Genomic DNA, 25,887 nt, shown 5'->3' on the forward strand with positions numbered 1-25,887 from the left:
TTTTCCCCTTTTTTCTTTTCTTTACCTTTTTTTCGTTGCTTATTTCTTTTCTTGTTTCTCGTTTCATTGGTCAATGTTTTGCAGGGTTTTCATTCCGCCAAATACTATCGCTAGTGATCAAGAGCCCGATAATTAACTACCCAGCAATGACTGACTAATGTATTACATAATTAACCACAGCCTCAGGCAAGGCTGACTACCTGTACCTGTAATTTCTCCCAGACAAAAGTATTTCTATATTTACACCACCTTGAACCTTATCTACAGGGCTCAGCACTGCACGATCATCACAGCACTCCAGGATTTATTGGATGAGATGAGAAGTTGGCGATTTCTCCTTTGGACAAGGGTGACGGATGTGGCCGCATGATACTGGCCTATCATTATGATTTGGAATGAGTCAAGTCCATCGGGCCGGAGATAAGGCCGGGGGTGGCAATCCTTTCCCTCATGACGTTGCTCAACAAAGGCAATTGACAAGAAGATCAAGGAATTATCACCGCAACGCAACCAACTGTCAGACGGAAAAACTAATAGGTCATTAGCGCACACGGTCGAGACCTCTCGGATCCGAATCCGGAGACAACCATCTCCGGAGCCATTTGGAATGTCACGTTATTTTCCCACCCGCACCGTACCTTGGGAGTTCGAGGTTTGGTACGCACGGCCGCACCGGGGCAGATTCTGGCTCCGGCGGTGGATCCTGATACCGCTGTGGTCTCCAGTTTCCTGCCGGAGTCCCGATCTAAAAGGTTCTGTACGTGATGTGTCGGGGGTTTTGTTTGCCTGTATGTGTTTACATTTGTATTTGTACTGGATCGGATCTCGAACAATACGAAGTGACGTAGTCAACAGCGCTCCCTACTTAAAACAGGGGCATATGTACATAGTCATACTGGTACATATATAATACATAACTAAAGCGGATGTTTGCATCTTTGGTTATGTCTAGGGTTTGGCTTTCAGGGGTTTGTCCAATCACTACTTTTAGCGGATGTTGGCTGAACTATTCCACTACCGGTTAGAGGTTAATGCCAGTTCCATATATCTGGTGGAGATCATCCAGCACATGACTTTCAACTGCATAAGTACGACCGCTTAGCCAGTCCTTACAAAGTTGACAAGTTCGTTTCTTTGCATAGAATACCGCAGAAGCCACGTTCTTGCTGCCTCATGAAATGTTGAGCCACAAAGCCCCTGTATGAGGACACCGATCTCAGATCTTAACCCCGTTGCGTGTGACATCCCCAAGCTGCAGAATTCTCATTGCCGTACTAAGAGTGTGATGCTACCTTACCTTCACACGAAGGATCATCTTCCGCTGGCATGGGCCCCTTCCTCCACGTGATTGTTCTCGAACCAATTCAGACTGCATGATTTCCTCATGGCTACCCTCAGAGCTGGTTACTAGTCTCTATGTGGCAGTAGATGATAGCAGCACTAACGACTAGTTACATACATTAGTGCCTTTCTAACTGTACCTAGTGTGCTATGACTCTATGAGCCTGTACCTTCCTGAAGCGCACCTCAACTGGCACCTAGCCACCAAACATTCCCCCCAGGATGGGTTAGTGTCTTGACCACTTTTTACTGCTTCAGTAGACAGCTCAGGTGTTTTACAGCTCTTGCGCTTCACGCTTTGTCCACTATGCGGATAATACGGAGATGTCTTTGGATCATCGCGATATTAGATTGGTTAATCGGAATGTAGTTGCGGATGTTGCAGGACTCCATCCGTAACTGACGGCTATCGGTGGTGGTTCGAAGGTCTGTGGAAGAGCCCTGGAAGCCCGACTACGATGGAAGTTGATGATGCGTGCATACCTTGCTTTCCGCCATCCAGGATCATTAGTCATTTCTACTAACTGTCTGGCTTCTGGAAGCTGTTCCTGCCATATACGAGTTTATCTTGTCGCCGACATACCATGAATCCCGAAGTTGATGGAGGAGCTGTTAGTAGTACCGGCGGCTGGGCACAACTGAATCAGGAAGAATCGAGCCGACGGCCTGCGGGCTGTGGTGGTCAAGTCAAATCATGTGGTACCCGCTCATTTAGAGCCAGACATTCCCCAGAAATACTCCGTACACCTTCTCTGATCCCGACACCTCCCTAGCCTACTCCACTCTGGAACCATGTTTGCTTTTCCATTCATTTCCTGAAATTCTGAACTAGTTACCAAGAAGTGGACATTTTTTGAGAGGCAGATATTAAATTAAAACTTACATATACGATCCTCCCCCCTCTTTGGTAACCCGAGATTACCGTGTGCTAGGCAATGATGACTTTGGATCCTTGAAACAAGCTAAACAGCACGTTGTCGGGACTCAGATGGACTGGGGGACATCGTAGACTACATTACCAGATATGGAAGATGCCGACCCACAGGGCTGGGTCAAGTTGAATTTATTATGATAATTTAGGTTTTTTTCTCTTTCTTTCTCTCTTCTTTGTTGTCATTGTTATTTTAATTACTATTATAATTACTATTATTTTCTTGAGTAAACACTCAAGTCTGAACTCTGGGTTCCATCTCCCGGGGACTCTCAATGCTACAGCACATGACCCCGCTGGATCTGAGGGCCTTAGTCTAGTCTGATCCCATGTCCAGAGGGATTAGCCGGTTTACCGGTGTATCCGATTCTTACATCTTATAACTGGTGAATTATTGGTTGGTGCGAGTAAGGTGCTTATTGGGCGTTAGTGAGTGTGATTATTGGGCCATCGATTCTTCCCGATGCTAATTCCTCCTGACAAACGTTGTCGCACGTGGTTTTTTGCATGGGACATACTTCCTTTCCCTCCAACGAAAAGATATGCATGCAGTCTGCCGAATGAGAAGCCTGTCAGCAAATATGTTACTATGTTTCATCACCGCTCAAACTCGGTTAATTTGGAATGTCTGCAAAGCTAGAAAACACGGACAGGTAGAAATCCTCCTTGGCAGGCAGACTGATCAACATGGGGAAGAAGCCTTAGAACGACCGCACGATCTTCGGAAGCTCTGTTTTATTTGGTCTATTTATTTTTACTATTTTTAATTTTCCCAAAATTTATATAATAAAAAAGATTAAGGGCTGTGATAAGGAGGGTAAGGGGAACCAGCATTGCATTTACGACAAGAAGCTAGACTCTTACGGGGTAATAAACTAGGCGTGACACAAACGTGACAATCAACAAAGAGAAAATCCCCAAATCTGCCCTACTTGCAAAAGAAAAATTAAGGAGCCGCCGCCGAGATCGATCGTTGTGCTATGACAATGGACTGGCGACGGAAGTGGAGACCTAAGCATTAGCCGGACGCACCTGTCGGACTACATGAATTACCTCCGACCATGCACCCTACTGCCAAAACGAGAAAAGAACCTCCAGCTATCTTTCGTTTCTCGACCCCTGGGCAAGTGGGGCATACCGTTGGAGGGGCTTTGCTGGGGAGGGTTAACCATGACAAATTTCCATTCGCCAAAAAGTCTATCTGCATTCCGATGCGAGAGAAAAAAAGAAAAAAAGAAAAGAAAAAGAGATTGCTTACCGATACAACATGCAGTTGCTGAGGGGGAAATGGTTATTAATAGCTTTTGAGTTAGTTGCCCTTCTGGCTGTGCGAGTGTTGAAAACAACCTTCCCTGTCCTCTCTCTCCATCCTGCAGACTGGGTAGGGAAAGGCCGTAGTCAGGTCAGAATTCCCACGGGCGAAAAAAGAGTAGATTGGAGATCCGCGGATATCCCGATATGTCTCCTTTGCGTGAGAGTTCGGTATTGAGGGCCGAGGCTACTACTAGTATTAGATAGTACCCTTCGGTGTCAAAATTTGAATTGGCTGAATAATTGCGCTCTACCTAACTCTACACACTACAGTAGTCCTGGATCTTGGCTGGTGGATCGTAGATTTTAGGAGGTCAAATCCATCTCCAGAGTGGACCCTTTTGAGGCTTTAAACCTGAGATTACAAGGTATAGTAATTATCTACCCATGGCATGGTGTATTGTATGGGAAATAAAAAGAAAAAAGAAAAAGTAAAAGAAAAAAGAATGGAAATTTAAGTCTTGAAAAGAAAAAAAAAAAATACACGACAAGGGTAAATGCGAATATACGAAGGGGCCAATCAATTCCTATTCCTAGAACCAACACTTTCCCCGCTAATGCCTCATACATGCAGTTGAATTCCAACTTCCACTGTGATTGATCATTATTATTATCCTAAACGACCGCTATGCTTGTTATATTCTTATCGAACAAACAAATCTTATACTGCATACACCTCAGCATCATCAGATATGTGCTGAATGTCTGATTGTGGTTGTCTGCCGTAGCATACGAGTAATACTACTTACTTGTCAGACCTTTGGGTGTGCTGTGTTGGCCATGACTTATTGTGAACAGGAATGGACCCGTCGAGAGTCTGGCCTTTTCTCCTCTCCTTAATTTTCCTCTTCTCTAACCCTAATAAATTGATTTAATTTGAATTACAGGTTGATATTTCCGGATCACCGTGGCGCTGGGGGGAGTGAAGATCTAGAGACCATACCATGGGCTTTGCTTGTGCTCGCCATGCAGTGGAATCACACCAACTGAAAGCCGTTGAAGTATATTTGGCCTTGATCCCTGTCGCCCTAACCAGTAGTCTGTCCAGTAGTACTGTTCGAACAGACTATTAACCAATGTAGTAAGTGTGTAATAAAAATAATCTGCCTGTCAGGCATACTTTCCCCCAACTTTGCGCCTCAGCCGCACCAGTCAATACGGGTCTTTACTGTTGGTTTTTTTTACCCCCTTGTGGATAATACCTATGCTTGTTTCCCTTCAATCACATCCCTGTTTTCCATATGGTAGATGCGTTAAAAAAAGAGGGAGGAAAAAAGCAAAAAATGAAGATGGACAGAAAAATTAAATAATCTTTAAAATCGAATTGTTTTTTTTTTTTGGTTTCTTTTATTTTGACGTATTGGATATTATTTTATTTTTGATTTTCCTTTCTTTTCTTTTTTTATTTTTTATATAGACATTTTATTTTAAAATTATTATTTTTCTCTCTCTTTTCTCTCCCTTAACTCTTATTAGCCCCATAAGTGGATGCATGCTTTGAGGCTTTCCACTTACATAGCCATCTTGCTCTTTTTTTCTCTTTCTGGCCTTTGGTATGATCATCCTGCAGATTGATCAGCACTGTTCGCTTACTCCATCTAATTGTGGTCTTTGCTATGTTTAATGACAATCCTATTATATTCAGAAGAACCCCCGAGTTTAAATTAATTCATTCGTCTGTTTGGGAAAACCTAATAATAAGAATAATAATAATAATCTATATTTCCCATTTATTTATTCCGGTCACGACCACCCTCTCCTGGTGCAAGGGTCCGCAGCAGATCTCTCGAAACCGCCCGACTCGGTACCTCGCATATCCACTCTGACGGTTCTATATCAGTTCCTCACCCAGCACTCGATTGCCATCATTTTGATTGTTTCAGATTGTCTCTCTCCTGTTTCCCTGTATCTCACTGCATCCGTTTGACTTGCAGATGCGAGGCATTTTTTCTCGTACCGTCTGATCTCATCCATCTCCGCCCTATAAAATTCCCGCTTTATACTATACAGTATACGACCTGCACCACAGCCCACCACCTCCCCCACACGCCCCCATTCCACACCCTCGTCTTTCTGACAGGCTCCTGAGTTGTTGCATCATGGCTAGAGGATCTGCCCCAGGAACCGAAACTATAACTTCCCCCCACTCGCCAATCCATCTGTTGACTGTCCTCAACTCTCCACGCACCTCCTCAAGATCAATGCCTTCCACCTCTCGAGCACAGAACAAGTCTTCATCACTCACTTCCGGTCGAAAGACTTCATCCACAATGCGCCGGACTAGTGCTCAAGCGGAGATCCCTCTCCCCATCACCTACACGCCGACCACTCATCGCATCAGCAAAGCGAAGAAGGGCAAACGAGTGCATGCCTGCGAGTACCCAGGCTGCAACAAGGTTCGTCTACCCTCACGAATCAATGGATCTCACCCACTAACCATCTTTCAGGTCTTCACCAGAGCGGAACATAGACGGCGACATGAACTCAACCATAATCCCGAAGCTTTGTTCCGTTGCACCCACGTTGGTTGCAAAAAGGCATTTCACCGTCCTGACTTACTAGCGCGCCATGTAGAAAGACAGTGAGTCTTGACCTCAGTTCTCAGGATCTATTGAGCACCAGCTAATGACCGATGCTCTAGTGAACTGGAGAACCAGATGAACAATGCACAATGGGGGCGGCAGAGCCACCTTCCAATGGTATCCGAGTCTCCTTATTTGCCCAAGGGCGCGCCTGTTGATCCCAATGCGGGACATTTTTTGGCTGCTACGCATCCAGCGACATCTATGTCAATTGGATCCATTGTAGCACCACATATCCACCCGGACCTAGCTAACGATACTGGCCTGATGTGGATGGGTATGGATATGTCATCAGGGCATCAAACACCCATCTACCCCCACCAGATTCATGAATCTGTGGAGGACAATCAGTTCTACTCGAGCCCAGAGAATTGTCCTTCCCCTTCTTCGGACGGTGCTACATTATCCATCCCGTCCCATCCTCGGTCATCCGTCGCTTCCACTCCAACAGCGATTGCCGAACCATACCCCGAAAACATTGTGGATGCTGATTTAACTTCCTCGCCGATGCCTGTCCACGAGAGTTTGCGGTGCTGGGATCAATCAGAAGGGCCATTGGCTACGCCGAGCTATGCACCGGTCTCACTCAACGAGAGCCTCGCCCAATCTGTAAGCCAATCTCAGCCCGTGACCGGCAATATGACACTGACTGGCGAGCAGCCTTTCCACTGCCAGTACCCGTCACCAACCTGGTCAGCAACACATCACTTTGGCTACGACGATCACCCCCTTCCGACTGGGACTCAATTTCCTCCCCCGATGCCCTGGAAGTCCTTTACGATCTGAAAGTCATCCCTAGCCAGCTACAGGGCTTATGGTGACCACAAAATAATCACATACGCACTACTGAGACATATCGACACAAAACCGGCCAATTTTGTGACTAGGCTGATACGACGTTACGTGCTATGGTACCACTTGTTGAGCCTACCCTACCGCCAATAAGCGAGTAAAATCGGGGAACAAGACGTGCTCGACGAAAGGGAATTTTGGTTTACCACCGTAATGAGGCACTCTAGGCCAAGACTGGATCTTATCGACCTGCTGTTGTACCACAGAAAACAGCCTAGACCCTGAGACGACCAAGGTTACACTAGCCGTTAACATCTCAGGGCGGTCCACCACTGACTGACATTCGAGAGCCGCGAGATTACTCGGTGTTCTAAAAATGGCACGGCAGACATGAGTCGAACTCGGGAGTTTCGATTTCAATCTGCGATATTTCCGTGTTACAGAAACAGAACTATTCTCTTTGAATCTCTTGCGCCGTCCCCTCACGAACAGGCAGGGCACAACTTGAAAAAAAGTAACGTGAACCCTTGCTGAAAAGGGTCTGTTTTGCGTATATTTTTTTTTCTAACGGCCGATTTCCTTTTGTCCTTTTCTTATGTGCTGAGATCTCCTTATGTCATGAATCTATGTATATTTATACCCCCCGATGCTAATCAACATATTAATATTATATGTTGTCAGCCTGCATCTATAACCAAATCTAAACGAAACATTTGGTTCCATCACAACATAGCATGTACGATAGATATAAACAACACCTAAATCTAACAAATACTACCTACCCAAAACCACACTCTCTGTAATCTAATACCTCCCCCAACCAAAACTGTGTAACACCCTAACACGAACAAACTACACCCCACCAGTCCAGTCCCTACAGAACATCCATTCAAACCAAACCTCACACACACACAGAGGAACCCCCCCATACCAAGTAAAAACAAACAAACCCTTACACTCAGAATAGCAACATGATCTCCCCAATCGCGAGAACCCGAACCATAATTCCACGGCCCAATCCTTCAGGCAAACTCTATACCAACCTCAGCCCAGGAACACAGCCACAGAGGATTTCTATTTCTGGGACCGGCCCCGGATCAGATAGGCTGGAAGGATCATTAGCCAGGTTCCGGAAGCTAATGTTAGATTGGGTTTTGAATGGGTGGTGGTTGGATTGGGAATCTGGCTGTTTTATTTCGTTTGATATATTGCTATTTCTGGTGGGTGGTTGTGTGACTTATGATGATGTATGATGTGGTGGTGCAGGGTTGGTGCGGGATGGGAACACGGGGTTTTAGGTTTGAGGGTAGGTATTGTACTAATGGGATGGGTTTGAGGTTTTGATTGTATATACTGTTTGATATTATCGTGTTGGTCTGGATGTGTATGTATGGTAGAGCTTTGTGTGCTAGATAGTACACAATAACAAATCTTATATTGAAAACATGCCCTTGACAAATATATATATACACGATGTATCATAATGCAGGGCTCTAGCGACTAGAGTTCCAGTATAGACTTCTCATAAGAATAATACATCACAGCACAGGAATGGCCATACCATCTCCTCTTTGGTCACTTCCTGCACTATAAACCAGCTGCCCATCATCATAATGACAGCGGATAATCTGTCCCCTGCCAAACATGCCTCTCTCCCAGCCACTCAAGACTTTCACTTCGTGACCAAGACGCTTTAGGCCTTCGATGGCTTCATCGCTGATGCCTTCCTCTACATAGACAGTACGATCTACGGGCTTTCCTAGCTCTGGTGAGCCAGCAGATATGCAGATCCTAGGGGCATCCAATGCGGCCTGTGGGTGATAGTTGAATGCAAGCATATTGAGCAGAACCTGGACATGGCCTTGGGGCTGCATAAAGCCACCCATGACCCCATACACTGAATGTAGAGAACCATCAGAGATGTTGGTGATCATAGCAGGAATAATGGTATGGTAAGGCCGTTTCCGAGGGGCCAAGACATTTGGATGACCCGGACTTAGAGAGAAATTGGCACCGCGGTTTTGCAATGTAAACCCACAGCCCTCGGGAATGATACCGGTACCAAACCCGGCGTAGTTGCTATTGATAAAAGAGATACCATTACCCTCCTTGTCTGTGACCGCAAAATAGACAGTGTCGCAGTGATTGTGAGCTGGGCTCCCGTGATCAATGATATCAGTCGCCCTCTCCGCATTGAACAGTTTTGCCCTCTCAGCCAGGTAAGGTTGGGAGATCAGTTCGCTGGATGGTACCTTCTCCACGTCGGGATCTGTAACCCACCAAGACGCATCAGCGAACGCTATGCGTAGGCTTTCGATGATTGCATGGAGGTATACGGCGGAGTTGTGCTGGGCCTCCGTGAATTTAGGAATCTTGCCCAATTTTTCAAGTTCTTCGAGGATTCCCAACGCCATGAGAGCGACGATCCCTTGTCCATTCGGCGGATGCTCCCAGATCTCCACCCCTTGGTTGACTTCACTATCCGTACCCTCAGCCTGCTTCTCGGCAATGCTCTGTCCGCTGAACTTGAGGGAGATCGCCTCCGTTTCCTGAGTTCCGGTCTCTGCGTGGTACTTGAGGTCATCCAGAGTCAGGTAGCCTCCCAAATCTTGGACAACCTTCACTATCTCCTCTGCAACTCGCCCTTCATAGAATCCCTTCTTGCCATTTGCCGCAAGTGATCGGAAGGTTTGAGCCAGTGTAGGGTTCTTCAAGATCTCACCGGGGAGAGGAGCTCTGAATCCATCTCTAGCTTTCTGGTCAGGTTTGAGCATCTCACGTGCATTTGGGGATGCTTGTCGAACGAGATCTTCACCCTCTCGCCACTGTTATTTGCTGACCGTCAGTTTACGCTCGAAGGGTGACACGGTATACTATGTCTGGTGAGAGATGCTGACTTACAAAAAAGGACGATAATTCGGATACAGGAAACCCTTTCTCGCCAAGTTCAATGGCTGGAAGTAGGATCTGCTCCAAGGAGAGCCTGCCACTACCAAAATTTTCCACCGTGTCAACCCACCCCGCAGCTGCGCCGGGCGTTGTTACCGCAAGGACACTCTTCATAGGAATGGTTCCTGTGTCGTTCGGGCCGACGTTCAAATCACTTCGAACTTGTTCTAGAGAAGCATTTGCAGGGTATCTTCCGGATCCATTGAGGGAATGGACCTTCTTTGTTTTGGCATCGTAGAAAAGACAGAACATATCTCCTCCGATACCCGTCGACGACGGCTCGGTGATGTTCAGTGCGGCAGCTATCAATCATATCAAGTCAATTTCCCTTTATACCATGGTAGATATTGACACTACATACCCACAGCTACAGCAGCATCCTTCGAACAAAATTAACATAAAAAACAATGAATAGTTTTTGGATAGGGACATACGGCAGCATTTCCTCCCTCTGTCAGAATTCTTTGGCCCGCCGCCGCCGCCAAAGGCTGGGTACAGGTCACGATGCCATTGGTGCTATGCACGGTACTTCTCCGACTCGTGAATGGAACAAAGTCGGGATTCAATCTCGAGTAAATAGCCTTTGAGTTGAGAGGCATTTTGGAATATACTGCTTGCTAAACAGCAGGTAGTATTGGAACCACTTCTTCCCAAAATAATGATTGCGCAGAACGAAGGGGGGGGGGGGGGGGAGGGAAATAAATCACGACCCCCTCGGTACAGTGGAGGGACCAAGTAGATATAGGCTTCCCCATAGTTTCCCTTACCCCGCCGAGTTGTCCTCGGAAGGCACCCAGCAGTTGGAGACATCGTATCTTATCGGTTACATGCTCGGTTAGAGCATTTGATAGATTTAGAATAGACGAGACCAACCACAGATGACAAGATCATAGAGTAGAGGATCATACTTCCAAGTTGAAAATGGTAAGATATATATATATATATATATTGAATAACACAGAACCACCTCTGAGCAAGTGTTTGAATGAACGAACGAATGAATGAGTGACCCCTTAGGACGAAGTCCGATGCCGTTATCTTCCTAATAGGGAAGGTGGAGTACAGTTCTCCAATTCCAGGAAAGCGTTATCCCGTGACTCCAACAGCACGTGCGATTCCTGAAGATCAATTACTACATATGAAGTCAGTGATCGATAAGATACCTGAAATTTAAGCTGTTGAGCTTATTCTTTGTCCCCATCGACTTTCGTCCAGGAACAGTCCAAAATAGGTAGGATAGGCGCTGAGAAGACGCATCAGACCCAATTCTTCCATCATCGGCATCTTGATCACCGAGACGAACCACCTCTCTGTCGCTGTGTCCCCGCCTCGAAGACGGGAGGCAGTTCCCAACCACTCAGTACTCCAATTCCCCCCGTCTCCAGTAGAAAGTGCAGATTCAATTGTTCTCTCACACTTTTCTCTTGCTTTTTGCTTTTTTTTTCTCACTTTTTTTTCGCATTTCTCTCTCTCCCATTCGTTTTGACCCTGCCTGTGTGCATCTACTAGCTCCCTAGCACCTATCAGCCGTGTGGATTCTATCTATATCTTTTCTACTACTTTCTCATTACAACACAATGGTAGTATTCGTGGACCTAGACCATGATACAGACCTAGACCATGATATACTCAGCAAGCATCAGTTCCCGCCGGGTCCCGATGCCTTGCCTCATCTGTTCACAGAACCTGGGAAGTCGATATTGTCCAAACTGATGACTGTCGAGTCTCCGCAGTCCCAAACCGACGCACCATGCAACACTTCGCAGGATAATTTGGAAGCGAAGATCGCAAATCAAAATGCCTTCTCAGCCGCTCTGGCCTGTTATCCGTACGCAACACTAGTGAACCAGGCTGCTCTGTGTCTGGTTCGAAATGGTGGTGCTGACTAGAAGATTCAGGATCGCTAAAGAGATCGCCCGATCAGTGGATCTAAACACCCTGCACGCCTTATCGCTGACGTGCCGCCAATTCCATGAAAATCTAGCCGAGAATCGCTCTCAACTCATCAAGCAAACCTTACGCTGCGAGAATGAGTACATTGAGACACTATCAGACTTGCTACGCAGCGGTACCCCAATCCCCAACAAGGTCAAGTCCGTGATGCGGCTTGTGAACCACCAGGGCCGAAGCTCTGGGCGCTTAACTTCTGGCAAGGTTGCAAAATGTGCCCGAGACATGGTCGCGGAATGCCGCCGATGCTCTAAGGTGGTTTGTCGAGTAGGTTGGTCAACTATTGGAAAGTAAGGCAATACTGACAACTATCCTTTCTAGAATTGCACAGCCAAGCCTCTCAATAGCAGTATGTTTAAGAATCGTATCCGTCGTCTTTGCACCACCTGTCAGACAGCACCACTAGCCGATCTTATTGCCCTGCCTTCCTCATCCCAGAACTCTAGTTTTACAACCGAAGCTTTTCAGCGTACACCTTGCTCGTGTGCAGATTCCGTCTGGCTCTGTCATCAATGCAGAATGGTTGTACGCAACCAGGACACAATGTACCGCCGAGCATGGACGTGGCGGACCAGATACAGTACCTCCCTTGGTGGGCTAGGCACTGGAATTGGCAATTGCTGCCAGGGCATCGAATGCGGTCGTAAACAGGATTGTTTAGCAGCGCAGGAGATCGAGCGAGAAGTGGAATGTGAAGCAGACGGGTATTCCGGCAGTCCATACGGAACGACATATGGTAATACGGGCTTCCATAACCACTCGAACGATCACCGAGACAGCCGTAAAGAAGAAGAGCCTGGGTATTTCAGGCAAGAGATCATCGGGATCGGAGGCGCTGTCAAGCTTAAAGCAAAGAAGCGAGTCATGATAGGAGCCTGTGTAGGTGAGCACGAGGAAGACTCGGATCAGTTCTTGGCTCGTGAAGAAGCGGAGCAACTCCGAAGCTGGTGTGGATGGTGTTGGAGAGTCATCCCATCCAAAAGTGACCTTCAATAGGCGGCCACATGGCAGGCATTCAAATGCTATCTGTTCGATTCCCGTGATGATCAAAAATCCCATTTTGCCGATGTCTTATTTCTAGCCCAGATACAGCTAGTATTTGCTTAGCTGTACAGTTATATAGCGCATTCATCAGACTACTACTTGCTCAGTCTCCCTCTCGCTTGTACACCATTCCAGGACCACCCTCTTCGGACATTATTCGGCTATTCATTATTCGATTATTCTATTATTCTTCTATCGCCGCTGTTTCAACCCCACATGTTGACTTCGCCTTTCCTCCTGTATCTTAGACAAACACCAAAACCTATGCCGGAAAATGTTGATGTGAGTTATGTTGAATATATTGAGGTGCAAGCTTAGATCTTCAGCCAACGATGGTTTTTGGTCGAGTGGGAGAAGCGAAAAAAAATTCCTCAATAATTAATCGATTAATCAAAGTGACCTTCAAAGTGACTAACTAGAAGGGTGAAGTTCGTTCAGGTTTATTGTTAGTTGAACTTGTGGCATAGCTAGTCACTACCAGTGTTTGAAAGATAACAGAATAGTAGGATTGATGTTACATATTTCTTTTTAAATAGGAGTATAATGTAAGTAGCCCTCGACATGAAAGTAAGAAAAGGAAAGAAAAGGTAATCAGACAGTTAAGTACATAACAAAAAAGATAACACCTTTGCTATGCCTCCTTTACCTGTGCGCTATGCTGTGTTTGCAAAAATCAAATGCGAAGGGGGAAAACAAACAAAATGGGTTTTAGAAGTGAATCGCGAAGCAGAATGGACATAAACCAAGAAGTGCACAAAAAGCCACACTGAAATAGTAACGTATTTTTTTTTAATAAAAAAAAAGGGAGAAAAAGAAAGAAACAAGAAAAATATCAATGTGCAGCAATAGCCGCCTTGAAAAAGTCTTTTAATTTGGAGGCTCCGCTCCTAGGAGGAGACGGAGCACGTTTGTGTCGATGATGACGATGGTGTCCTTCGCTGTGGCGGTGGTGACGAGGTTCGGACTCTTCCTTTGCCTTTGTTTGCTCTTCCTCCTCGGTTTTTCTTCGAGCTCTGCGTGCTTCGCGTCGCGCACGGTCTTCTTCCTCGTTATGGTGAGATCCACTGGAGCGTTCAGTGGTGCCTCGTTCTTCGTGGGAATGGCGGTGATCATGGGAACGGCTCGTGGAGGATCTTTTCAATGGTTCATAGATGTTTGCCACGGCTTTGTTGCTGTTGATTTTCAATAGGGGCCCGTTGGTGTCTGACTCCCCGGATGTCATATACTTCAGGAAAGCTCGCGGCGCTGGCGTTGATGATTGCGTATGTCTTGAGGAGCTTCTGCTTCTCTCACGATCACTGCTGCCCGAGTGTTCTGAGGATCTGGGCTTTGGTTTGATAGGTGTAACTTCCTTTTCTTTCTCTTTCTCTCTCGTGGAGCGTTCATGCCGCTCAGTGCGTTCGGACCGCCGAACGCGGCCGTGTTCTTTCTCGCGTCCTGATGATCGACGTGGCTCCTTTTCCACTACGAGTATCTTCTCTTTCCGTCTCTCTTCGTGGCGAACTTTTCTTTCATGTTGTCGCTTGGCCTCGTCCAAGGCTTCTGCCCAGCGGTTTGTGAGGATACCGCCACGTTTAGTACTTTTCTGTCGTACCAGGCGCGAAGGATATTCGTCAGATGAGCTCTTGGAGTGTCCACGCTCACGATCCATATCGGTTGTTCGTCGCTTTTTCTTTTTCTGACCGTGCGCCAGGGCTGTTGCGGCGGCCGCCCCGGCGGCCACACCAGCTGCAGCACCAGCGGCAGCTTTGGTTGTAGTGGAGGGGTCATCTTTGAGCGAGTCAACGGTGTCAGGGTATTCGCTTGTAGGGTCCGTCTCTTCAGATAAGTCTCTTTCAATAGTTGAACCATCCCTTACAGACTCGTCCTGGGGAGCCTGAACAGTTGATTCATCGGCGGCAATGTTGTCAGCAGGCATATCATCATCAGCCGGGGCACGTTCGATGATAACAGGTTCAGCTGGTGTTGACTCAATGACAGGCGGGTCCGCCGGTGTGGGTTCCTCAACTGGTTCTACTTCTGCAGATGGAAGCTCTTCCGACTCGGGTTGAGCAGGAGCTTTGGCAGCAGAAACTTCAGCAATAGGTGGATCTTCGGTGGTAGAGACTTCTTCAACAGGCAAGGCTTCTTCAACATCTGGGACTTCTTCAACAGCTACCTCTTTCGAGGCGGATGGCTCAGCAACCTCAGCAGGAATTTCATCAGTGACGGGTTCCTCAGTAGACGGAGCTTCCTCCGTAATAGGTAAGACTTCGGAAGCAAGTGCTTCTTCTACAGGCGCTTCTTCAACAGAGACCTCCTCAACAACAGGAGGTTCCTCAGTAGAAGGCATCTCTTCTCCAACAGGTGCTTTTTCGGAAGTCGGCACAACCTCCACACGATCTTCCACAACAGTGGGAGCTTCTTCAACGGCAGGGGGTTCCTCATTCGGGGCTTCTTCAGCAACGGGAGGCTCTTTAGCAGGGATCTCCTCCGAGGTGGGTAGTTCAGCAGCTTCAACAGTAGGAGCTTCTTCGGGTGCAGGCGCTTCTTCCGCAGGTACTTCTTCAACAGGGCCTTCCTCAACAACAATAAGTTTCTCGGTAGCAGGAGTCTCGTCGGTAATAGGTGATACCGCGGGAGTAGGTATTTCCTCGACGTGATCTTTCTCCGCTGTTGGAAGCTCTTCGGCAACGGGAGCCTCTTCAATAGGAACCGTTCCAGTAGCAGGTGACTCGGGAGTTTCTTCAGAGGCATGCGCTTCATCAGCAACAGGAGCTTCTTCAACAGCGGGAACGTCTTCGGTGACAGGTGATTCTTCGGCAGCAAGCGTTTCCTTTACGAAGGCCTCTTCGGCCACGGCAGGCTCCTCGGCAACAAGAGCCTTTTCAATGACAGGCTCATCTGTGATATGGCCATCAATAGAAGAAGGTTCATCTGGATGAGGCTCGTCGGTATCTGTAGGCTCCTCAGATACCGTTTTATTTGGCGCGTCTTCAATAGCCGTTTCCTTGGAGGCACCCGTTTCTTCTAGGAGATCTTGAGCGTCGAACTTTTCCGCTGGAGAGTCATTAGCTGGAGAGAGATCTTCAGAAGCCTCTTCTCCTGCTGGTTCTTCTACCAAAGTTTCTTGTGGTTGGGGGGCAGAGATTGGGGGTTCAACGTGTGCTTCTTCTGAAGCTTCTGCATCTGCGGGAGGCTCATTATTTCTAGCTTCTTTGGAATTAGCTGGACCTTGTGCAGGGAATTCATTGACAGAGGGCTCTGCAGTTTCCTCATTCTCTCCTTCATCGGCTGGGGTTTGCTCAGCGGGGGTTTCCGTGGTGACTGATTCTTCGACCGGTTTCTCTTCTTCAGAATGCTTCCCTTCGGGTTCAGCAGAAAGCTCTTGAGCCACTTCTTCTTCAGCCCCAGGATCCTGCTCATCTAACTCTTCAGCCGTAATCTCTTCCGTTGACTCCACTTTTGCTGGTTCCTCAGATGCTTCCTCCTTCGTGAGTTCTGCCGCGTCGGGTATCTCTTCTTCTGGGGGAAAGTTCTCGGCTGGAGGTTCTTCAGGCACATCTGTGACAAGTTTGGCATTATCTGGGGCGGCAGGTCTGTCGTCAGGATTACCGATAGATGGTTCGTCGGAAACAGGCTCCTCGGTGGTGGGTTCAGAGGCTTTATCATCCGTATCAGCATCGGGTTTGACTCCATCGGGGGATGAGCTGGGTTCGGCCGCATCGTCTGCCGGAGTGTTAATTTTATCTTCTGATGTACCTTGTGTCTCTTCTGATTTTGTCTCGTTAACCTCTGGTTGGACCTCTGCTGGAGCGGTAGCAGGCGCGTCTCCTATAGGCTTTGTTGAAGGTTCCTTTTTGCTCTCCTCATCCGCCACAGCGTCATCGATTGGTGTTTCTCCTACATCCGGTTCTTCCTTATCCGTTGACCCTGCCGGGCTTGGTTCCACTTCAGTACCAGGGCTGACAGAAGCCGTACTTTCATCTTGACCCTCTGTAGCTGTTAACTCATCTACTGAACCTTTGTCAGTTGGTGCCTCGGCCTCGGCCTCGACTACAGGCTCAGCTAGATGATCTGCGGTATTCGAATCTACAACCGGGGCATCCGGTGAGGCGGTGTCGGTCACGTCGGGATTTGCGGCTCCATCGGGCTGGAGGGTAGGTTCGGTATCTGCCGGTGGTACACTTGAATTTTCGGCTGGAAGGACAGGTGTTGCTTCAGTCTCCTTGGAGGCTTCGTCAGGATTTCCCTCATTAGCAGCTGGTTCTTCTTCTGCCTTGGTTCCCTCATCTGCTTTGCCTGCAGATTCTTCTTTCTCAGGCTCGACTTTCTCTGGTTCTACAGGCTGATCACCTTCAGTAAGTTCATCACCTATGGGTAACGTCAGCTGACTTTAAGTACTGTCATCATTTGAAGCCTACCATTGTTGAGCTCTTGAGTACCTTGCTCTGGAGGACTTTGGTTCACAGTATCTGCGGCATCTTGTTTCGATTCCGGAGGTTGAGCAGAGTCGTCGGCCGGTGGCTCGTCTTTATTGTCATCGGCGGCACTTTCAACTCCGGCTGCTTGGGCAGTGTCATCGGTTTCTCCAGCAGGCTCGACCTTTTCCTCGAGTGGCTCAGTAGCGGCCTCAGCGGGGCTTTCTACTGGATCGGTAGACGGCGTTGTTGCTTCAGACGATTCTATAATTATTTAGTAAGCCAACAATGACAAGGAAATGTCCTTTGCCAAGACAAATTGTTGTTATTAATCAAGACAAAGGAAGGGATTGAATGATCAGGACCACTTGAAGACAAGAAGGGTTATGTATAAGCTTACCTCCAGCCTCGGGGGACGATGTAGTGTCAGTAGGGGAACTACTTGATCCTTCTTCCGATGCAATGTCTGGTTCGGCGGGGTTATTGCCCTGATCCTTGTCCGGTGTCAGATCGTCTGTTGATGAAGCGACAGAGTAATACGAAAATTGCAAAGTATGACGGTCGAAGGTCTGATATTGACGCTCGAAAGTCTGGTACTCAAATTTGGGAAGCTGTGCATACTGGGGCGAGTGCTTCATTTTCTCCAGATTCAACCACCGTTTCCGGGGCGGGATCGGTAAGAAGATTGTTCTCTTGCTTTGAAAGTTGGTTGTCGTTTACTAGGAGTCGTTGTTTATTGTTATTGTTGTTGTTGTTCTTCTTCTTATTCTTGCTTCCTTTCTTGGCCATCGCATCGAATCAGTAATGTTGTACAGATGGGTATAGCCTCAATTGAAGTGGGAACTGAGCAGTAGATATAGATCTATTGAGTGAGCTTTGATCATCTGTCTGTCGGATTCTAGACAGGCCCAGGGGCAAAGGGGATGAGAAAAGAAAAGACAGGGGGGCCAACGGATCAGCACGGAGTATGAAATGTGAAGGGTCAGGTTCGAGTATGCCCTGACGTATTGGCTTGAAGGCAAAAAGTACAAGCAGCAAATATTAACCAGTCCGCAAACAATTTTTTTCGAGAACCAAGCGAGGCGACGTATCGAACTCCGTCCATGACCCAGTTAGATGGGACAATTTCGAGCTGCAGTTCGGGCATGGGGGCTGGGGACATCATTGACGAACTGCCCAACGGCATTATCTCTTATTGGGCCACGTCTCACGGGTCCCATCACAGTGTGGACAGACATAGTGTCTCCGGCAAGCATCACTGGGGCAGAGTGAAGGCCGGAAGACTATCATCTGCATGAGAAGCTTGCAGTAGCAAGCAGTGGCGGCGGGCCTGGTGAGGAGTAGATGATCCAAAAAGGAAAGTACCATATTCGGAATGGAAAATTGGGTACTCCATGCAATCTGTAGTGTTAGTGGGGGTGGTGCCACTGATCGGTTGGAATTGGCTTTTTTCTTTTCTTTTCTTTTCTTTTTCTTTTTTTGCTTTTGATAGGGTTCTTTCTGCCCGGCTGGGTTGTCCAAAAACACGGCATTTGGACTGAATGTTAGTCAACGCGCCATAGTGACAAGCACCAGGGTAGCCAAAAAGGGCTGTGATAGCAATCTAGGGCAAATGGTCGATACCAGATCAGCGCAGCCAACCAAGACAGTTTTTTTTTTCCGATAATGGGCAGCCAAACGCCATCAATTGAGGAAAGATACGGAGGCAAGACGCCGGAATGATGCTAGAGATCATTATTCCATGCTGAGTCCACTGCATCTAGGTTAATCAATCAGAAGATTTCTGCCCGACGCCTGCAGCGGGCAGCGGGGGCAATTGGATGGAGTGTCAGACTGGGTCCCGGGCCATAATAGCCCTAACGATTGGAAGAACCCGGGGCGTCTCTCGAATTACTGTAGTAACAACTTTTCTTTTTCAAATTCCGGGTGGGAAGAATAATAGTAGTGTTGTAAGAAGGATGAAACAGGGAGGAGTCTAGTTTACTTTTCTCCACAGATGAACAATTCAGCAAGTGTGTTGATCACTGGATCAACGGATGGGGCATAGTGTCTGTCACCGTTCTGTCACTGTATTGAATTATTCTCGTACAAAATCCAACTCAACCGTCACAACTTCGTCCTTCCACATACACACACACCACACACATATCGTCAATTTTATCTCAAGGTTCCCAATTACTTATGATCCTGTGATCTTCGGAACTCGCTCAACAGGGGTGGAAAAGAGTAAATAATTATGATCCAATTGCAGAAACAACCAACGGAAAATCAACCGAAAGGACAATTCCAGAGTGGACTGACGGCATCCACAAAGAAAGTGAGGCGCGCTGCTCTGGCGGCCGGTGAATGGCTGTCATGGCGCCCACAAGCAGATCCATCAATATCGGAAGAATCACAAAAGGAATCACTAAAATTCGAGAACCTACTAATCCAGCCACGCTAAACTTGATGCGTCCCTTGGCTGAGAAACCGAAGCCAGCAACTGATTCCATCCACATCATCGAGATCCCGCCACGCTGGATAATTAACTATAATGGCCAATACCCCTTTCGCATCGCCAGAGATCTATCCCAGCGAGATAAAAGCTGCCATACAGAGTCGAACAGCTAGCACTTATATCAAATCGACTACCCTAGATCTCTGCATTATCGCCGAGCCCTGCTGATCGATGGGGCGCAAGCCATAGTGAATGTCGCCGACGTAACATGCATCGATGAGGCACTACTGCGGAACGTTTGACGGCGCTGGGAGAGAGTCTGACTCTGACACCTCCGTCGAGAACCTTCATCGCATATTTATAATGTCCACGGGCCAATAGCAGGATTGCATGGCCCAAACGTCATCCCACGGTGCTCAATGCAGCGGCCCAGATGTAGTTATTTGCCTTACCTGAATTCTTGCGTACCACCGCCTGACCCTGACAATAACTTAATGCAGGGTATTAATGGCCTATGGGTTCATTACGCATTCCTCCATCTTGGTCCGAGCCACCCTAGTGCTGCCCGGCTCATTTTGTGGTTTCTATGATAGGGCCTAGTTCGTAGTTCCACGATCTATATCGATGGTATACTACGGGAGGATCATTGACCCCATCCTATGGGCCAGGTAGCGAGTGGATACAGTCACTGAATGGACTCGCCCAGGAAACAATTAAAAGGGTCTAAGACATGTCCAATCCGTCTCCGTTCTGCTTGCTGTCTCGCCCGGTGGCTTGTTCTGAATTTAGCGAGGGAGCTGAGGGGTGATAGTAGTAGTACAACAAGATGGGACGGAATTTTTCGTGAAACATGTTTGGCAGCTATCTTCGCTCCCAATGAACTTTATTCATAGAAACCGTCGGATTCGATGCGACCCACTGAGTTGTTCTACTGACCTATGATGGCATGCCAGGGACTGATTGTACTCCAAATGTACCTGGCGGCATCCAGCTTCACAATAGCTCTAAAAATAACCTCATTCATGCTTTTTGGGTATCTTGTAGCGGTAACATCATCCAGCGAGCATTATGGTGACTATCCAGACCAACCATGTGACATATTCCATAATTCCAGCGCTTCGTACCTGAACTCGCTTTTCCGAGAAAATGAGAATAGTCGATGCAGGGAAAAGTGTAAACAGGTTGCTATATACAGAATGTATACAATACTCACGGTGATGCATAGCAGCAGCCTAACTTGAACAAGAAAGGAAAAGAAAAACAGAAAGAAAGAAAAGGAGAATTTATCCTTTTGTGCGTTCCAGAACCCCATGTCCCCTAGGGCCTCCACATAGGAATGTTAACAAATGCTGTCAATGCTTGAGTGCATCCATTGATTTTCTCCAACGAGGGCCGAAGATTTTCATTGCGAATAGGACGGAGCTGCTGAGAAAGGCAACAATTCCGAGAATCGTAAACAGCCAGCCATTACCAATAGCGTCGATGATAGGAGCGGTTACCAGAGATCCAACACAGGAGAAGATGTTCCGCATGAAGTTATTTAGTGCGACTCCTGAGGATGACTTCTTGGGCATGAATTCCGTCAACATCGTCGTTGCCATGCTAAAAATAAGCATAGATCCGATGCCAAAAAAGAAGTTTGCGATCATCTGCAGTGACGGACTGTCAGCCCTTTTGCCCACTGAACACAGGAAATTAGAAGGGAGGAAAGAAATAGTCGCTATACCGGCACAAGCCAGAAAACACCCCGATCGGCGGTCCATCCATACCAAATCAACGCAGCGGGGTAGAGAAAAGCACCAAGCCAAGCATTCTCGCGCATACGGTCTTCGGGGTGATAGATTAGATTGCCATTCTCATCATATCTTTGCGCCTTCCTGGCTTCCCGCTGCATGATGTTGTCCATCCATCGCCCCCCGAACATACTAGCGACGACATATCCTATAGAATTTGGGATGTAAAGTAGTCCAACAATGATCGTAGTAAATCCATATGGACTACTTCCAAACGTGTGTTCGATACTAACATTTAACACATAGAGGGAGCCAAAGGTGATACTTGCATAGTAAACCGTTAGTAAGACTGGTGGATACCGCAGATAAAGCACGATCTTCAATGGGTCAAGGAAAACCATCTTGAGGATCTTCAGCCACTTTGTCGTAAACCGGACGACCTGACGAGAAGAAACTCGACTCAGCCGGCGCCCAATCGGATGCTGCTGCTCACTCATCGTAATAGAGGCAGAAGATTTTGGCGATACCAATGTCTCCGGAAGAGCGAAGAATATGAATGCTACAGTTAATCCTCCATAAGCTGCTAGAAACCATGCCGTACTCCTCCACCTCCACCGTTGAGCCAGAGCACCTCCAACAATAGGGGCCAACAACGGACCGCATAATGGCCCCAGGTAGAAAATACTCATAGCACGGCCTCTTTCTTGCGATTCCCATAGGTCCGCAATCGTTCCTGCGCCGACTGCCTGGACCGAAGCCGATGCGCCACCGCTGAGTAACCGCATGACGATGAGCATGGCCATCGACTTGGAAACGGCACAGAGTACATTGAATATGACAAACAGGCAAAAAGACACAAGGTATATAGTCCGTCGCCCCAGTTTCTCACTGAAAGACGACCACCACAAGGGGAAAATTGACATACTAAGCATGTACAGCGATATATTGAGATTCGCTACGGTGGTTGTGGAATTCAACTCTTTGGTGACCTGAGAGAGAGCAGCTAAACATAATTAACAACTGGGCTAAAACTCAGAGAGAGCGTTGACTTACGGAAGAGTATGGCGCTTCCCATCGGGGCTGTTGCTCCTGCCCATGCAACAATGAAGGTGATGAACCACTTTTTCCTCCGGGAGTACGTTTTTGGATTTTCAATTTCCGCCAGCAGCGTGAATTGACCAAAAAGTCCTCTGCGACTTAGTCTTGGTACCACAACCGCAGTATCGCGGTCTGCGTTTGAGGAGTAGGAAGGAGCACTGTCTTCCTCATCCTTTCCTTCAAATGCCTGGGGTGGGCGATCCTCTGGCGATATGGATTGGAGATCACTAGCCGTGCCTGCGGTGTTCCCGCGAGGTGAATTGATTGCATGGTCCTCAATGTCTATAGAGGTATGGTTTAGCGGTAAAACCGCAGGCGTGTCTCCCTTTTCCATAGCTCAGTACTTTCGACTAGCCTTGAGATACTTTCTGTGCTGCGCATAGACTCAATTCCTGGGATAAAAGCAAGTGGACAATGGAAATCCGCACATCAAGAACTCGGACCGATAGTTACGCCTCTTTCTGAGCGCCGTGTGTGGGGAAACGGTTGAGTCAGGAGGCCAACAGAACTGTCGAAAAGGAAAGAAAACGGTGAACTACAGATGAAAGGAGACGCCCGCATCAACGCTGCAGCGTGAGAGTCTAATTAGTGAGATAAACTGACACATTAAAGATAAGAGATATGCTCTATTGACATCTTCCCAGCGGACATGGAAGAAGAGGGGAGAAAATATGGGAGAAGTGAAGCGGAAAAGGACAAAATGAGGGGGGAGAAGAAGAAAAAAGTGAAAGAGAAAGCAATCAAGAGGTTATTTTCGAATATGGGAGCTGCAACCCGTGCGGAAGATTGCTTGTTATCAACACTTACTTCAATTTAGTTATCAAAAAGGAAGGCGTAGATGGCAGATTCAGAACCCCACTCCAGAGAGGGTCATGTTGGCCCTGGTTTTTATTAGAGATCTCTAGGTAGTACTGAATAGTAGATTTTGTTGACTTAAATTGCTGTTATAGGTTTTCACCATCTGGGCATTGATGCTGGCGAGGTTTTGCGTTTTTCTGAGGTATGATTCAGACACTTCGGATATTAATCCGCAACCATGTACCTGACTTGGGTAAATCCCCCAGAAGCTGTCCATGGTGTCATTCAAGCACCGTATATGCTATTGGCAACTGTTAACGTTGGATCAAATCTTAAGGAATGTGGACCAGAATGTAGGGCAGATATCCAGTCACGGTCGAGTAACGGCGTGCCGTTCCATCCGACCCTCCAGTCGGCACGCATGTCGGGTCCCCGCGTGCGGGTTCTATCGCGCCTTGACCATGTTTTACCGAGGTCAAGCATTTTAAAATCTTGAAGTCCTGATACTGAAGTGGAAGCTGGGGAACCACTCCGCAAAACCATGCTCGGGTCTACTAGTATAAGTGAGATGTCCAATTCTCATTATTAATGAATGCTTATGATGTGGCTCCAAGGGAGAGACACGAGAAGATTATTTGATATCTTCTAATTCCTGTAGATGCATACAACATAAAGAGTATTGTATGAAGGCAATTATAGTCCAATATATTCTCAAGAAGCCCTATGGAATATCCGTAACCTTCTCAGGTGCTTCGACTATGCCTTTCTTGCCCCCATAAAACCTCCCTACTCTAATTGGTTGTTAATGGGGTTGCGATAATACCAAAAGTATAGCCATAGGTATCTGGAAGCCTAAATTGAGTAGCCGGTAGAAAAGCCAACGACACAGCTGTTATCGTCGTTGTGGGCTGTCCTTTATACACTTGACAGAGAATTGGGTGATCTACATTTCATAATTTTAGCAGATATACATACCATATGTGCAAGGACTCGGTTCTTAAAGTGATGGGATAACTCGCAAGTAGTATCAACCCACTATAAAGAATCGGTGTATAGTGTAAGGTTTGTAGATAAACTCGGCTGTGCTCCATAACTCAATCTACAATATCTTCCATTGCCCTAAACGCCCAAGCAAAACCCAAACACTTGTCAGTGCCACTAGTCCGTCCATATCAAAACCCAAGCATGCCAACAAATAGCAACAGTATACACAAACGCCCAACTGCATATGAAGTGGCCCTTTATGCAGTCACAAGTCCCCCAAATCATCAAACACTGCATATCCTCCTCACGATTGGCCTGAACTTCGGACGCCGAGACCAGCACCCTCCATTTTATTCATGTACCATGCAGCGCTATCTATCAAGGCACTCCGCAGGTGCCATTGGACATCTTAGCGCTGTCTTAATTTATATAGATCTTCTCCACTCTATTCTGTCTGCATAGATGCCCAACAGCAAGCCAACGGCCGATCACCCCCACAGAGCAAGCCTTCTATGAAGATCTCATGCATCTTGCTAGTTCTAGACGCCAACTTGGCTCAATATATTATCCCTAATCTAAATTGGCAAACATCGAATCTCAGGTGCCTATTACGAAGAACTCTTTTTCTTTGTCACTGCCTTCGCTCTGCCAGCGCCAGTCATCGTAAAACACAAAGGCACGTAATAATGCCATCAAACAGGCAATATCTTTGTAAGATTAATAGAAAATCCACGAGAAAATATTGCCTTCGAACACTTTGGGCTAGTGTTAAAAAGGTACACCACAAATGACAACGTTAGCAAAAATAAGGTCCGCACAAGTCTTTCGTTGTTGCTTGCTTCGCAGTCGGAACCATCACGGCCATTCTTCTTTAACGTCCCTTCCCCGCCCCAATACCTTTCTTCCCTTTCTACGCCTGTTAGTTCGTCCTCTCATCACCAATTTCTACCTCCCCGCCAATTTGCTTGAGCAGGGAACGCGCCAGGATAGTTGGCGATCAATACATGAATGGCTCCTGGGCGTACGGACAACCGCTCGCTCAACAGAGGGTATCTACATGGGTGTCCGGCGTCTCACGTTGTGTACATTTGTGTAAAGCAAAAGCGAAGGATTATCATTCCAGAATTGGCTATGTGCACCGACATGACAAATGAAATGGACCAGCCCTTCGCTTTAATGATCACACTAAGCACTTTTGATTCAGGAATAAAACATTTCGGTTAGACATTTGGCTATTGGACGTCTTGTAAAGTCTATTCAGATATTCCCATCCACTCCTACAATGCGCCAGCAAGAAACTTCCATTGTACTGCTCAAGGCGTATCATCATTGCTGAACTTGGCATCGTCTCATCCCTTCTGGTGCAACCTGTCGTGAAAAGACGGGGGGAGGGGGGAAACGGCCCGAGAATGTCAGCCCCCGATATGTCACCAACTTAGGTCATCTGGAGAAGCCTAAGTCCCTGGGCTATCGATATAAGGTATATATGTACATTATCCAACCCCATCACTGTTATCAATGTATGCCAACCTGATGT

At 47.2% G+C, this 25,887-nt stretch overlaps 7 protein-coding genes across 7 annotated transcripts; 4 read left to right on the plus strand and 3 right to left on the minus strand.

The window, feature by feature from the left end:
• Positions 1-2,535: 2,535 nt before the first annotated feature.
• Positions 2,536-3,208, plus strand: BDW43DRAFT_267576 (uncharacterized protein). Its single transcript, XM_032041012.1, has 2 exons — positions 2,536-3,089; positions 3,152-3,208. The coding sequence occupies exon 1, from the start codon at positions 2,815-2,817 to the stop codon at positions 3,037-3,039; it is 225 nt and encodes a 74-aa protein (XP_031902964.1). The 5' UTR covers positions 2,536-2,814; the 3' UTR covers positions 3,040-3,089; positions 3,152-3,208.
• BDW43DRAFT_267578 (uncharacterized protein) lies at positions 3,130-3,810 on the plus strand. Its single transcript, XM_032041013.1, has 2 exons — positions 3,130-3,426; positions 3,531-3,810. The coding sequence occupies exons 1-2, from the start codon at positions 3,334-3,336 to the stop codon at positions 3,759-3,761; spliced, it is 324 nt and encodes a 107-aa protein (XP_031902965.1). The 5' UTR covers positions 3,130-3,333; the 3' UTR covers positions 3,762-3,810.
• A 1,736-nt stretch (positions 3,811-5,546) lies between these two features.
• On the plus strand, positions 5,547-7,266 carry BDW43DRAFT_248646 (uncharacterized protein). The gene is made up of 3 exons (XM_032039772.1): positions 5,547-5,979; positions 6,031-6,164; positions 6,225-7,266. The coding sequence occupies exons 1-3, from the start codon at positions 5,683-5,685 to the stop codon at positions 6,949-6,951; spliced, it is 1,158 nt and encodes a 385-aa protein (XP_031902966.1). The 5' UTR covers positions 5,547-5,682; the 3' UTR covers positions 6,952-7,266.
• A 1,082-nt stretch (positions 7,267-8,348) lies between these two features.
• Positions 8,349-10,620, minus strand: BDW43DRAFT_267584 (gamma-glutamyltransferase family protein). Its single transcript, XM_032041014.1, has 4 exons — positions 10,341-10,620; positions 10,268-10,286; positions 9,859-10,208; positions 8,349-9,782 (listed from the first exon to the last, which is right to left on the minus strand). Exons 1-4 carry the CDS (start codon positions 10,503-10,505, stop codon positions 8,496-8,498), a joined length of 1,821 nt encoding a protein of 606 aa, XP_031902967.1. The 5' UTR covers positions 10,506-10,620; the 3' UTR covers positions 8,349-8,495.
• Positions 10,621-11,337: 717 nt separating this feature from the next.
• Positions 11,338-13,292, plus strand: BDW43DRAFT_248879 (uncharacterized protein). Its single transcript, XM_032039777.1, has 3 exons — positions 11,338-11,734; positions 11,805-12,123; positions 12,178-13,292. The coding sequence occupies exons 1-3, from the start codon at positions 11,484-11,486 to the stop codon at positions 12,850-12,852; spliced, it is 1,245 nt and encodes a 414-aa protein (XP_031902968.1). The 5' UTR covers positions 11,338-11,483; the 3' UTR covers positions 12,853-13,292.
• A 2,278-nt stretch (positions 13,293-15,570) lies between these two features.
• BDW43DRAFT_248742 (PE repeat family protein) lies at positions 15,571-18,110 on the minus strand. Its single transcript, XM_032039774.1, has 6 exons — positions 17,701-18,110; positions 17,304-17,564; positions 17,236-17,253; positions 16,642-17,115; positions 16,001-16,542; positions 15,571-15,939 (listed from the first exon to the last, which is right to left on the minus strand). Exons 1-6 carry the CDS (start codon positions 17,936-17,938, stop codon positions 15,910-15,912), a joined length of 1,563 nt encoding a protein of 520 aa, XP_031902969.1. The 5' UTR covers positions 17,939-18,110; the 3' UTR covers positions 15,571-15,909.
• Positions 18,111-21,033: 2,923 nt separating this feature from the next.
• On the minus strand, positions 21,034-23,185 carry BDW43DRAFT_248800 (MFS transporter). The gene is made up of 3 exons (XM_032039775.1): positions 22,524-23,185; positions 21,464-22,473; positions 21,034-21,386 (listed from the first exon to the last, which is right to left on the minus strand). Exons 1-3 carry the CDS (start codon positions 22,900-22,902, stop codon positions 21,090-21,092), a joined length of 1,686 nt encoding a protein of 561 aa, XP_031902970.1. The 5' UTR covers positions 22,903-23,185; the 3' UTR covers positions 21,034-21,089.
• Between the last annotated feature and the right edge of the window lie 2,702 nt (positions 23,186-25,887).

Source organism: Aspergillus alliaceus, assembly GCF_009176365.1.
Source record: "Aspergillus alliaceus strain CBS 536.65 unplaced genomic scaffold BDW43scaffold_9, whole genome shotgun sequence".
NCBI lineage: Eukaryota > Fungi > Ascomycota > Eurotiomycetes > Eurotiales > Aspergillaceae > Aspergillus > Aspergillus alliaceus.

Bases quoted from the DNA above. Each gene is read 5' to 3' on its own strand.
- BDW43DRAFT_267576 (XM_032041012.1), top strand. From the start codon at position 2,815: ATGCATGCAGTCTGCCGAATGAGAAGCCTGTCAGCAAATATGTTACTA.
- BDW43DRAFT_248742 (XM_032039774.1), bottom strand. From the start codon at position 17,938: ATGAAGCACTCGCCCCAGTATGCACAGCTTCCCAAATTTGAGTACCAG. The intron at 17,565-17,700 runs GTAAGCTTATAC...AAATAATTATAG, and splicing joins ATCGTCCCCCGAGGCTGGAG to AATCGTCTGAAGCAACAACG. The intron at 15,940-16,000 runs GTAGAAGAACCA...ATGACTCTCCAG, and splicing joins CCCAACCACAAGAAACTTTG to CGGAAAAGTTCGACGCTCAA.
- BDW43DRAFT_267584 (XM_032041014.1), bottom strand. From the start codon at position 10,505: ATGCCTCTCAACTCAAAGGCTATTTACTCGAGATTGAATCCCGACTTT. The intron at 9,783-9,858 runs GTAAGTCAGCAT...AGCAAATAACAG, and splicing joins CCGAATTATCGTCCTTTTTT to TGGCGAGAGGGTGAAGATCT.
- BDW43DRAFT_248800 (XM_032039775.1), bottom strand. From the start codon at position 22,902: ATGGAAAAGGGAGACACGCCTGCGGTTTTACCGCTAAACCATACCTCT. The intron at 22,474-22,523 runs GTAAGTCAACGC...AATTATGTTTAG, and splicing joins GGGAAGCGCCATACTCTTCC to CTGCTCTCTCTCAGGTCACC. The intron at 21,387-21,463 runs GTATAGCGACTA...CCGTCACTGCAG, and splicing joins GTGTTTTCTGGCTTGTGCCG to ATGATCGCAAACTTCTTTTT.
- BDW43DRAFT_248646 (XM_032039772.1), top strand. From the start codon at position 5,683: ATGGCTAGAGGATCTGCCCCAGGAACCGAAACTATAACTTCCCCCCAC. The intron at 5,980-6,030 runs GTTCGTCTACCC...ACCATCTTTCAG, and splicing joins AGTACCCAGGCTGCAACAAG to GTCTTCACCAGAGCGGAACA. The intron at 6,165-6,224 runs GTGAGTCTTGAC...CCGATGCTCTAG, and splicing joins GCGCGCCATGTAGAAAGACA to TGAACTGGAGAACCAGATGA.
- BDW43DRAFT_267578 (XM_032041013.1), top strand. From the start codon at position 3,334: ATGCACCCTACTGCCAAAACGAGAAAAGAACCTCCAGCTATCTTTCGT. The intron at 3,427-3,530 runs CTGGGGAGGGTT...GAGATTGCTTAC, and splicing joins ATACCGTTGGAGGGGCTTTG to CGATACAACATGCAGTTGCT.
- BDW43DRAFT_248879 (XM_032039777.1), top strand. From the start codon at position 11,484: ATGGTAGTATTCGTGGACCTAGACCATGATACAGACCTAGACCATGAT. The intron at 11,735-11,804 runs GTACGCAACACT...TAGAAGATTCAG, and splicing joins GCCGCTCTGGCCTGTTATCC to GATCGCTAAAGAGATCGCCC. The intron at 12,124-12,177 runs GTAGGTTGGTCA...TATCCTTTCTAG, and splicing joins GCTCTAAGGTGGTTTGTCGA to AATTGCACAGCCAAGCCTCT.